The sequence below is a fragment of the Trachemys scripta genome, chromosome 1 (genome assembly GCF_013100865.1).
Source record: "Trachemys scripta elegans isolate TJP31775 chromosome 1, CAS_Tse_1.0, whole genome shotgun sequence".
Lineage (NCBI taxonomy): Eukaryota > Metazoa > Chordata > Testudines > Emydidae > Trachemys > Trachemys scripta.
The window spans coordinates 100,296,675-100,309,482 of NC_048298.1; the positions used below are offsets into that span (position 1 = coordinate 100,296,675).

General features: G+C 48.3%; 1 protein-coding gene across 2 annotated transcripts in view; it reads left to right on the forward strand.

Moving 5' to 3' along the window:
- ATP6V0A4 (ATPase H+ transporting V0 subunit a4) overlaps window positions 1-12,074 on the forward strand; it is a 53,744-nt gene extending 41,670 nt beyond the window's left edge. For both annotated transcript variants that reach the window (XM_034779095.1, XM_034779105.1), the window contains exons 18-21: window positions 778-903; window positions 2,940-3,057; window positions 5,942-6,113; window positions 11,549-12,074. In XM_034779095.1, the coding sequence (XP_034634986.1) occupies window positions 778-903; window positions 2,940-3,057; window positions 5,942-6,113; window positions 11,549-11,642 (510 nt within the window). In that variant the 3' untranslated portion in view covers window positions 11,643-12,074. The remainder of the gene's footprint in view (window positions 1-777; window positions 904-2,939; window positions 3,058-5,941; window positions 6,114-11,548) is intronic.
- The last annotated feature ends 734 nt before the right edge of the window (window positions 12,075-12,808 follow it).

Sequence of the window (12,808 nt, forward strand, 5' to 3'; positions counted from 1 at the left end):
CCTACAAAACCTATTGGAAGCATTACAGAATGCCAGGGTACGTCCTAAAAAGCTGCTGCATCCGTACTAGAATGAAACTTTTATTATGCCATATATTAAGTTTGCTGTAGGATTCTTCACATGCTCGTTTAGGGTCTTTAGAGGCATGGATCAAGTCATCCTGTATGTATTATAATGCTATGCACTTTGATGATGCTCCACAAATACTGGTTATGGAGCGAGAAAGTGGATAGTCTTGAGATTTTGTCACAGGATATCTGGATTCTATTCCCAGATCTCGCTCTCGGACTTACTGTGTGACCTTGAGTCTCCGTGGGCCTGATTCTCTCCTCTTCCTTATAACCGCATGACTCCATTGGCTACAACTTTTCTTGATTTGCATTGTGTGATTGCAAGGAGCAAATCAGGCTTTCAGTGCCGCAGTGTCCTCATCTGCCCAATGCAGATGGTATCCCCCTGCCTCACAGAGGAGGTGCAAGTCTGAAGCTAGTGCATGTAAATTATGTTGGAATCCTTGGCTGGAAGATGCTCTAGAAATTAAAGTATTTATTTATTCCTAGTGATGGAAGCAGAAATACACGCTTTTTCTAGTCTAATAAATGTCTGATTGTTGCTGAAATCACCATTACGTCACATATAGTCTGTGCTATAAATATATAGGGGATTTATGTACTGCATACGTATAGATATAGTTATATAGTGCATCTATTGACCTGTAGGACCATTAAGACAATTAGAATAATACAAACCTAGCCACTCTCTTTTCCTTTTTGAAAGCTCCAGACACCGGCCGTTTCAGAAAACCCTGCTGGTGACATTGAAGTGGAGATCATTGACTCCAATCACGCCAAGAAAGCTGGTCAGGAAGACCATAGTGGTGGCCATGATGACCATGATGAAGAGGTAGGGAAATCAGAACATTGGAAAGGGGGAGGAGCAGCCCTCATGAATCCTACCTGCAAGGCCAGACTGAGGTCTTGGAATTTGCCTGCAGCCGTTTCAGTTGTTTCAGGGAAAGCTCTTGAACCAGTTCCTTCTAAGAGAAGAGCCCCCTGAACCTTAACCCAATGCTCTGACCAGATCTGAACATAACTTTGTTGAGATTCAGACAGGTATAACATCCCCTTTCGCTCCTTCCGCTCCCCATCTAGAATTGTTCAATTTCATGCCTCACTGAGTTTATATCATATCATAACATACTTCCTGTGGGAGAACCAGTTCTTTTGTATCTTCCCACCCAGTTCTGTAAATCCATGAGGTTCAGATTTTGAGGCTAAGCATCAGAGATTTTGGGTGTGAATCTAACTATAGGAACTTCCAGACTAGATCAGACTTAAGGCCCATCCAATCCCATACCCTGTCTCTGATATTGGCCAGTACCAGCTGCTTCAGAACAAGGCATAAGGACCTTGCAGAAGGCAGATGTGGAACAATCTGCTTCCCATATAAGTCTCATCCTGCTCTCTAATTATTAGAGTTGGCTTAAGCCCTGAAGCAGAAGGGTTAACATCTCCCCTACCTTCTGAAGTTTTGCCCGTCACAAAGGTCTGTTTTACACTACAAACTTATATCAGTATAACTATGTCGCACAGGGGTGAAAAAAATCCACCCCCCTCAGTGATGTAGTTATACCAACCTAACCTATGTGTAGACAGTGCTATGTCAGCAGGAAAGCTTCTCCCGCTGACATAGCTACCGCTCTTGGGGAGTTGGATTAACTACACTGATGGAGAGCTCTCTTTAGAGCATCTTCATTAAAGTACTACAGTGGAGCAGCTGCATCGGTGCAGTGTTTTAAGTGTAGACTTGCCCGAAGGAAAAGCAGTTATCCTGGCGGAAAAAGCACAGGAGTGTTCTGCATTAAAAGAACCTGAAATCTGGAGAGGAAGGTGAGAGCAACTAAGGCCTTGGCTACACTCACGGATTCACAGTGCTGCCACAGCTGTGAAGCGCGAGTGTAGTCGCGCCGCCAGTGCTGCGAGAGCTCTCTCACAGCGCTGCAAGTACTCCACCTCTCCGAGGGGAATAGCTCGCAGCGCTGCGAGAGAGCGTGCAGCGCTGCAGGCGCTGATTACACTGGCGCTTTACAGCGCTGCACGCGCTGCGCTCAGGGGGGGTGTTTTTTCACACCCCTGAGCGCAGCAAGTGCAGCGCTGTGAATTGCCAGTGTAGCCAAGGCCTTTGATAGTGACAGAAGTTGGGCGTTATTCTGAATATACTGATCCAACACCCACTTAACACAATAGAAAGACTCTCATTGATTTCAGTAGTGTTGGATCAGCCCCTTTGTGCTCCACATTTATTTCAGGGTTGCACCCTTGCAGCCTGTAACGTGCGTGCGTGTGTGTGGGTCATTAGGCCTGATTCATTTGAACTGGGGGAACCCAGGATATGTGCCTCTGGCAGCAGACACTCTGTCTGGAGTGGGGTTCACAGCAGTCCCAGATGCTTCAGGGGGATGGGGTTCATAGTCAGCTGGCAGTTCAGGAAGTGGGATTGGCTGGCTGAGGGGGAAGCTGGCGCTTAGGAGATTCACTGATTCAGTATATGTCCCCAGAAGCATCTGCCAGCAGGTTTCCTGTGCAGTTCCACCCATAAATTAAAGCTTCAGTTTTTAGGGGAGCCCAAGGAGGATGGTGGTAATCTCACTGTCACTCCCCGCCAGGAGTTAAATTGTAGGGTTGGCAAAATATGGGGTAGTTCTATAGCAGTTGCCTCAAGTTGTCTTTCTTCTGGGAATGGTGGGCTGGGAAAATAAAGGAGGAGGAACAATTTTCAAACCTGTCCTTTTGACCTGTGAAGTACCCATGTGTTGCTCCCCTTGTAGTGAAGAGGAGAACGGAGACCAATGTGCAGCAAGTTCATAGGCAGCACTGCTCTGTTAACAAACAGCACTAAATGAGCGTAAGTGAAGCAGCTTCATTTTTACATCATTTCAGTTCAATTTTGGCGATACGTTTGTCCACCAAGCTATCCACACTATTGAATACTGCCTGGGCTGCATCTCCAACACGGCATCCTACCTCCGGCTGTGGGCACTCAGCTTGGCTCATGCACGTGAGTTATCGCTCGATGGTCGTTATTATTCAGGTAGTGATCATGAAGGGCTGCTACAAAAAGGATTTTATTAGAGCTGGCTGGGAATTTTTTGGCAAAAAGTTTTTGGTGGAAAATTTTGGTTTCCACAAAAATCAACATTTGCCCACAAAAAAATTGATTTTGTCAAAAATTTTTGATTTTCCATCAGGAAAATCACACCAAATGTCAACCCAAATGAACGTATTTTGGTTTGTCGAACAAAATCAAAATGTTTTGTGGCAGTTCAATCTGTGTTCACCTAAGCTGCCACAGCATGGGGCACAGGGCACTTGCAGGTTTAAACTAGTGTAAATGGTGGATTCTCTGTAACTTAGTCTTTAAACCATGATTTGAGGACTTCAGTCACTCAGCCTGATGTTATGGGCCTACTACAGGAGTGGGTGGATGTGGTTCCGTGGCTTGCAATGTGCAGGAGTTCAGACTAGATAATCATGATGGTCCTTTATGGCCTTAAAGTCTGAGTCCCTCTGGTGTCTTCTAATTGTGGTGCCTCATGTCCCCGCTGTGGCCTTGGCTCTCTGGCTGAACTACTTTTCCCATGATGCACTGAGGTTTCCTTTCTGACTGAACCCTCATGGTCCATCATGGGAAGATATAGCACATACGGGGAACCCAGCCCATAAAGGAGAATGAGCGCACGAAGCACCAGAATTACAACTCCCCATGAGTTGTCCCCATGAGGGCAGCTCAGATTATTGTCAAACTGATGTGAAAAGAAATACTTTGATTCTGTGCAGCAAATAAAAATGAAACATTTTGATGTGGGAATAGCTAAACATTTCATTTTGATCTGAAATTTTCCAGTCAAAATTTTTTAGCACTCTCCATTTCATGAAAAAATTTGATATGTCAACTTTTCATCCGGATTCGTGATGAAAAAAGTGTTAAAATATCAGAATTCCCTGCAGGACAGAATTTCTGTGTTGTTTTTTTTTACCAACTCTAAGTATTATTATATATTTATTATTTATATTTTTGTGGCACCCAGGAGTCCTAGTCATGGACTGGGGGCCCCACTGTGCTAAATGCTGTCCAACACAGCACCAGACAGACAGACCCTGCCCCCAAAGAGCTTAAAATCTAGAAATGGGCAACTACAGAAGGAAACCTCTGAGTGCAGAGATCCCTGGATTGGAAGGGGTGAGCTGCACTTCCCCTTATAACATCCTTGTTGGCACATAAGTGAGTCTAATAGGACTTAATTAGAAGCCAAGTCACACTAGCCTTTATACTCGAGATAAAGTGATAAAAAGTATAAGAAGCTTGGGTAAAAGGATGACATGCACTTAAATATATGGGTAGCCCTTTTATGAACATCTGAAAACCTGTTTTTCTTTTAGCAGAGGTGTTCATCACAACTATTGGCACCTAAAATGATACCCCATTCATCTGAACTCTTACATCAAAATATAGTTTAAGGATCTCTCTGTACTGTCCAAGGAGACAGAAGAAGGATGATCCAATGGTTAGGATGCTAGCATGGACTGTAGGACAGCTCGATTCAATTGCTTGCTTTGCCACAGACTTCCTGTGTGACCTTGGGCAAGTCACTTAGCCTCAGTTTCCCATCTGTAAAATGGGGATAATAGCACAGATGTGTTGTGGGGAGAAATACAATGAAGATTATGAGGTGCTTAGATACTACAGTCAAGAGGGACATGTAAAAACTAGGGCTGTTGATTAATCGCAGTTAACTCACACGATTAACTCAAAAAAATTAAGCGCGATTAAAAAGCTTAATCGCACTGTTAAAGAATGGAATACCAATTGAAAGTTATTAAATATTTCTGGGCGTTTTTCTACATTTTCAAAAATATTGATTTCAATTACAACACAGAATACAAAATGTACCATGCTCACTTTATATTATTATTTTTTATTATAAATATTTGCACTGTAAAAATGATAAACAAAAGAAATAGTATTTTTAAGTTCACCTCATACAAATACTGTCGTACAATCTCTTTATCACAAAAATGCAACATACAAATGTAGATTTTTTTTTGTTACATAACTGCACTCAAAAACAAAACAATGTAAAACTTTAGAGCCTACAAGTCCACTCAGTCTTACTTCTCGTTCAGCCAATCGCTCAGACAAACAAGTTTGTTTACATTTACGGGAGATACTGCTGCCTGCTTCTTATTTACAATGTCACCTGAAAGTGAGAACAGGCGTTTGCAAGGGACTTTTGTAGCCGGCGTTGCAAGGGACTTTTGTAGCTGGCATCCCAAAATCATAGGATAGAATGGTCAGAGAAATAATGCTGAACCCCAAGAGAACCCACCTTTTACATAGGCACCTATTGCCACAGGGATCACAGATCTTAACCTTAGCTGGAGATCAAGTAGACACTCAGTAGTAAGAAAGGGAACTGATTTTGACAGTAAGGATGAAATGCAAAACCATAAAGGACACTCCTGGCATCCCACTGACTGGGGGACCAGAACTACTACAATGGCACAAACTATTATAACTCTGATAAAAACAAATGGGAGATCTCAGGAGGAAGCAGCCCAGATTTCTCTAAAGATCTCTGGCAGGTGCAGCCACACACACAACTCTGCAAAGGGACATAGAGCCAGACCCTCAGCTAGTATAAACTGGCAGTGCTCCACTGGAGTCGATGGGGCTCTATGGAGGACCAAGACATTACACCTCAGCTGCACTATATACCCACTTCCCATTACTTCTACATACAGCTTCCCTTTAGGGAAGGCATTGAGAATGATGGAGCACAGAACAAATGGATTGGTTCCATCCACCGAATGGGATGGGCGAATGGATTTTACCATTGTGACGGTTGAACTGTTCTTGCTCTCCCCCCCTGCTTGCTTTGCAGAGTTATCAGAGGTCCTCTGGACCATGGTGATGAACATCGGACTCAAGAACAGCGGCTGGGGAGGACTTATTGGGGTCTTCATCATCTTTGCCATCTTTGCAGTTCTGACTGTAGCTATTCTGCTGGTCATGGAGGGCCTCTCTGCCTTCCTGCACGCACTGCGCCTTCACTGGTACGTATTCTACCAGAGGAGTCTGTCCTTCAAGCTATGGAAGCCTTTTCTAGTGCACTTTCTGGGAGACGAGGGCACACATTTTACTGCAGAGAGTCCATGATGACGGGTGTGGGGAGGGGCACGGGTGAGGGCATGTACATACCTAATTAGAGAGTGAGACTGTATGCCTGGGTAGATGCTCATATTTGTTACAGGATGTTTTCTATTCACAGCCATATTATTGTACCTCAGGCTTTTGCCCTAACACTGCTCGCTATTGCACTTACCTGTTTGAAGACGGGCAGGCATGCAAAAATATGTAAACAGTCAGGTGAAGTGGCCTAATGGAGACCTCCAAACTCATATCTGTTGGGGAGTAGCTCATGTTTCTTCTTCGAGTGCTTGCTCATGTCCATTCAACTTAGATGTGTGTGCTCGCCACATGCACTGGTGCCAGAAGTTTTTCCCTCACCACTATCCGTAGGGGACCAGCTCTGACGCCCCCTGGAGTGGCACCCGCATGGCGCAGTATATGGGGTGACACCAGTTCCCCCCACCCTCAGTTCCTTCTTGCTGCCAGTGACGGTGCTAGAACTGTTGCTACTTCAGCTACTGCTGTTGCTGCTCATTCATACAAACTAGTTATCTCTTGTATTATAGTGTATATTGTTTTCTGTTAGTGTTTATAAATCCTTAGCTAGAGTTAGAGACTTTGTAGGTCCCGAACAGGACTTTGCCTCGGGACGGGGCCCCGATCCCCGGGCTTTAAGACCTGTGATCGCTGCAAGAGACCCGTGCTCGTTAGTGATCCACACAGCAGTTGTCTGTGTTGCTCGGGCAAAGGACACATTAGTGAGAAGTGCAAAATTTGCAATTCCTTCAAGCCAAGGAGTAAGAAGGAGCGTGATGTTTGTTTAAGAGCGCTCCTTATGAAGTCGGCCCTCACCCCAGCACTGGAGCAACGCTCCAACTCAGCACCGACTTTCATCACAGTGCCCCACCGGGACCGTTCACTAGCCGGCACTGGTCCCCATCCGTGTCTTCAACTAAGAAGCCCAAGAAGGTGGTGCGAGGCTGGTCTCCAACCTCCCACAAGGGAAAGGATAAGACTGGGTGTGAGCAAGGTCCCGTGCCAGGCAACTCTTCACCCACGTCAGGATCTCGGGCCCAAGCTCCTGTGGAGTCTTGTAGCCCAACCCGGTCCCCGCCAGCTACCCCGGATAGCGGCAGAGGCCTCCGTCAGCTCCAGGTGCCGTCCATGCCAGAGGCCCTGCAGGTGGTGCAGGAGATCATGTCCCTCCTGGTGCCACCCACATTGGCTCCTGCTGTTCACCGGTCACAGGATAAACCCACATTCGGACACCACGGTCCCCACCTCAGAAGTCACCGTTCCCAGTCGTGGGGGACGTCCCGCCAACACTCACCCTCCTGTAGCCACCACCGCATCTGACCACAACAGGCAGACACCGTGTAGCCCCATTCGGTCCCCGGCCCTTGGGCACAGGCAGAGTGGTTCGAGGCGCAGCTCGCCGGTCACCGGGCGCATACCTTTGGGGGCACGCACCCCCTTGCAGGAGTACCGATCCTGGTACCACACCATGTGCAGGTGCTTCCCGGCATCGGGCCCACTCTGACTCCTGGTACCGCTCCTTTCATCGGAGCGGTGCTCAACTCTGCCTGTGCCAGGGTGTTCCGGGCACTGGAAAGATTCAGGGCACTGATGGACCTCATCGCGGAAGTCTCCGCATTTCCCCTGACCGCGGCCAGGGTTTGCCTGTGCCTACTAGGTCACATGACAGCGTGTACATATGTGGTGTGTCGTGCCAGGCTCCAGATGCTACCCCTGCAGCTACGGTTGGTGACAGTCTACTCCCAGTCCAGGGACCACCTGGAAAAAGTTGTTATCATTCCTGCAGCGGTACTTACCTCGCTGTGATGATGGACCTACCCTGAGAAAGTCCTGAAAGGAATCCCCTTTGACAGCACTCATCATACAGTCGAGTTGGTTTCAGATGCCTCAGATCTCAGCTGGGGGGTGCACCTCGGCACCCTCCAGACCCAAGGTATGTGGTCCCAAGAAGAAACGACACTACACATAAATGTCAAAGAGCTCAGGGCAGTGCGTGGAGTGTGCACAGTCTTCCTACCTCACCTGTTGGGCAAAGTGGTCAGAGTCTTGATGGACAACACAGACTCAATGTTCTACATCAACAGACAAGGGGGAGTCCAATCCTCTGCCAAGAGGCACTCTGTCTTTGGGACTTCTGCCTCAACCATGGAATCCATCTAGAAGCGTATCACCTTCTGGATGCCAAGAACACGCTAGCAGTTCACCTAAGCAGGGACTTCTCCTCTCACCACGAGTGGGTGCCCCACCCGGCGGCAGCCAGATGATCTTCCAGAGGTGGGGAACTCCCCAAGTGGATTTGTTCACCACCAGGCAGAACAAGAGGTGCCACAGGTTTTGCTCCAGACGGGGTCTAGGCAAGGGCTCGCTCTCTGACGCCTTCCTCCTGCTGTGCGGGAAGCCTGATGTATATGTTCTCTCTGATTCCGCTCATCAGCAAAGTTCTAGTGAAAATCAAGAGAGACAAGGCTCAGGTTATCATGATTGCCCCGGCGTGGCCTCGCCAGCACTGGTTCGGGATGCTATCAAGCCTGGCGGCGATCCCTCCATGGCCCCTGCCGAACTGACCGGACCTGATGTCACAGGATTACAGCTGACTCTTGCACTCCAACCTCGCATCCCTCCACCTATGGCGTGGATGTTGCGTGGCTGAACCCTGAGGAATAGGCTGTTTGGAAGGGTCCACAAGGTCCTTGAGAGTAGAAAGCTCTCGCCTAGACAGACTTACCTGGCAAAGTGGATGAGGTTTTCCCACTGGGCGGCCGAACGGGACATCTCCCCTTCGCATTCTTCGGTGCAGTTGATCTTAGCCTACCTGCTTCAGTTGAGGAACCAGGGCCTGGTGCACTCTTCTATCACGGTGCATCTGGTGGCCATTTCTGCCTTTCATCTGCCCATCTAGGGGCAAACGGTGTTCTCCCATGACATGACGATCAGGTTCCTCAGAGGTCTCGAAAGACTTTTTCCTCGAGTTCGGTCCCCGGTCCCTTGGTGGGATCTCAGTTTGGTTCTGTCCAGGCTCACGGGCCCACCCTTTGAGTGCACACGTTCACGGCCCACTACGCCATCATGCAGCAGGCCAGGGATGATGCTGGGTTTGGCAGAGTGGTGTTGCAATCGACACATCCATGAACTCCTACCCGCTTCCAAGGGTACCGCTGGGAGTCACCTAAGTTGAATTGACATGAGCAAGCACTCGAAGAAGAAAAGACCATTATCTTTTCTGTAACTGGTGTTCTTCGAGATGTGTTGCTCATGTCCATTCCACAACCCACCTTCCTTCCCCACTGTCGGAGTTTCTGGCAAGAAGGAACTAAGGGTGGGGGGAACTGGCGGCGCCCTATATACCGCGACATGTGTGCACCACTTCAGGGGGCGCCGGAGCCGGTCCCTTACGGATAGTGATGAGGGAAAAACTTCCAGCACTGGTGCATGCGGTGAGCACACACACCTAAGTTGAATGGACATGAGCAACACATCTCGAAAAACACCAGTTACGGAAAAGGTAACAGTCTTTTGTAAGCTGCTTCCTGGTGGTGGAAGATTTAGTGTTAACTCACTGTTCCACCTGCACTTAGGGGTTCAGACACTTTTCTAAGATCTTATAAGAACTCAGACTGATATGTAAAACAAATCCAATGCAAGGAAAAAAAAACAACTCATCAGCTCTGGAGTTCTCTTGGAGGGCTTGCGTTGTGTACTTTCCGTCACGTGACATTCCATCCCTGACCACACAATACAATCAGCAAAAACCAGCTTGTAAAGCTTGGAGTCACTTGATATGGGGCTGGAGGGCCTGATAAGTTTGCTAGCTCAGATTCTATTGTACTGCACGAAGGAGTGAACTTGGCTGCCCTTGGTGGTTATCAAAGCTCTCTCGGATATTAGGTTTAGTGTAGGAACCAGGGCCTAGTTTTCCCTGCTTCCATGATACTGGTGATTGTCCCCTCACTGACAGTGTTTTCAGACTGATGTATGAGAGGGGCTGTAAAGGTCAGTGACTCTTCTGAATTCCTTTTGCAGCGACAGCCGTTACTCTCTTTCAAAAGCTTTACTTTCCTCCTTGTACCCCCAACCAGGGGCCGTCCTTAGGCATACACAGAATACGCAGCTGTGTAGGGCACCATGAAATCTGGAGCACCAAATTGCCCCAAATTTCATGGTGCCCTAGGCAACTGTGTGCTGCATATATGGCAGCACCAGCCCCGGCGACCAGCCCTGTCCCTCAGCCGGCCCCCCCTGCAAGGGGCAGGGCCGTCCCTAGGGGAGTGTGGGGCCCCAGACAACTCCATCCGCCCCACCTCTTACCCTTTCCCCCTGCTCCACCCCCGGCCCACCTCCATTCCGCCTCTTCCCCCAGCGACCCCGCACTCACCGGCGGCGGCGGGAAGCGGAGCAACCCAGCCCCAGTCCGCTCTACTCTGCCAGCTCCCAGCTGCGGCGCTCCGTTTCTTGCCACCGATGAGTGCAGAGAGGTTGGGGAAAGGAGGCCTCCTGCACTCACTGGTGGCGGGACGCGGAGCGACATTGCCCCAGCTGTGTTGCTGGGAGGAGCAGGGGGTTGGGGAAAGGTCCCCCCCCCGCACTCACCGGCGATGGGAAGCGGAGCGCTGCGGCTGAGAGCTGGTGGAGTAGAACTGGATGGGGCCAGGCTGCTCCGCTTCCTGCCGCTGCCAGTGGGAGGGGATCCCTTTCCCCAAACCCCCTCCCCCGAGTGACATGGCTGGGGCCAGGGTGAGGGAAGCAGAGCAGGCTGCTCCCGGCCCCCCGCTAATCCCCTGGGCCACTCTGGACCTGTGGGGCCCCCAAAAGTTGCCCCCCAGCTCCTGCCTCCCAGACACTGGGGGGGGGAGGCCTGGGGTCCCACAGAGACCCCCTGCGGGGGGGGGGCATGTGTAGGGCACCCAAATGGTTAGGGATGGTCCTGTCCCCAACCCAAGGAAGGTGGGAACCAAATACGTCAAGGGCGGTTCTTCTTCCTTTGAAATGTAGTGGTCAGTGGTGCTGTTGCTGGTCCTGCCCCTTTCCATTATGTCAGAGGGGCCCTCAGGAAGCCCTACCTCAGCCACCAGTCCAGTCCATATGCACATCACAAAGCTGTAGAGATTCCTGAAACTTGTGCATGTTTCTGACACCCACCCTCCACTGTTAGTTAAGCTCCCAATCTCTTTCTTCCTGGAGCTGCTAGTTTTTTCTTCCTCACTACTTGACTTTTAAATGTTCCTTTCTTCCCTCTCTCCCCACACCCCTGTCGTCTCTTGCAAGCTCATGTAACACATTACAGTGCCTCTTGAACTTCTCTTTGTGTTTATTTTTCCCCTACCAGGGTGGAGTTCCAGAACAAGTTCTACGTGGGGACAGGTTATAAGTTTTCTCCATTCTGCTTTAAGTCTATCATAGATGGAACTGCAGAAGACTAAAGACAACTCATTGCGAAAACTCTTTACTCCCTGGACCACATTTTTCATTCCTTGAAACTGATTACACTCTGGAATACAGAAACCTCTTCAAGTGAGCGTCATATTCTATGTAGTTAAATGGAATTGTTGCCCTGGCCTAGCACTAGGTACAAACCAGCCACTATTCTCATTAAAGGGTTAACTGTGTCATACTTTAGCAAAAATGTTAATCTAAAAGGTGACCATTTCTACTTATACAACGCTAAACTGTAAATCAGCGGAGCAACAGAACAGAGAGACAACACCCAGCATGTTGGCCAGATCCTCAGCTGGTGTACACATGCATCTCTCCATTGACGTCAATGCAGAGTATCTGGCCCTATTTGTAGGAGTCATCTGTCTACTCTTTGAGTTAAAAACAGAGGATGTGTACTGTTTTGAAATAAATTATTGTTAATCAACTCACATGTGTTTTTCTCCCTTTGCTGTCCTGCTTTGTGTTTTTGTTTTTTAAGAAAACATGTAAGTATTGATTTAGATGAATTCCTTGGGTGATCAGATGACAACTGCATGTGATGAACCCCTGTACAAGATTACATTTCTTAATATAGCACACAAATACAATTCAAAGTAACTGAGAAAAATGCTTGCTTTTAAAGCCATACTTTACTCCGACAAAGCGCTTATTATCTTATTTGTTCCAGGGATTAACATCGCTGGATTATAGGTTTTCTCACACACTGTCACTTTAGAAAAGTGTTAAATTTGAGTCATGCAAATACAAGGACACACTAGCCACGGATCAGCAATGCGGGCCTTTGGGGTTTCTGGTTTATGGTATGCTGGATTTGAGTCAACAGTGTCTGGATATGAGTCAACAGTGTGCCCTTGTTGCCAAGAAGGCTAACGGCATTTTGGGCTGTATAAGTAGGGGCATTGCCAGCAGATCGAGGGACATGATCATTCCCCTCTAGTCGACATTGGTGAGGCATCATCTGGAGTACTGTGTCCAGTTTTGGGCCCCAAACTACAAGAAGGATGTGGAAAAATTGGAAGAGTCCAGCGGAGGGTAACAAAAATGATTAGGGGGCTGGAGCACATGACTTATGAGGAGAGGCTGAGGGAACTGGGATTGTTTAATCTGCAGAAGGGAAGAATGAGGGGGGATTTGATAGCTGCTTTCAACT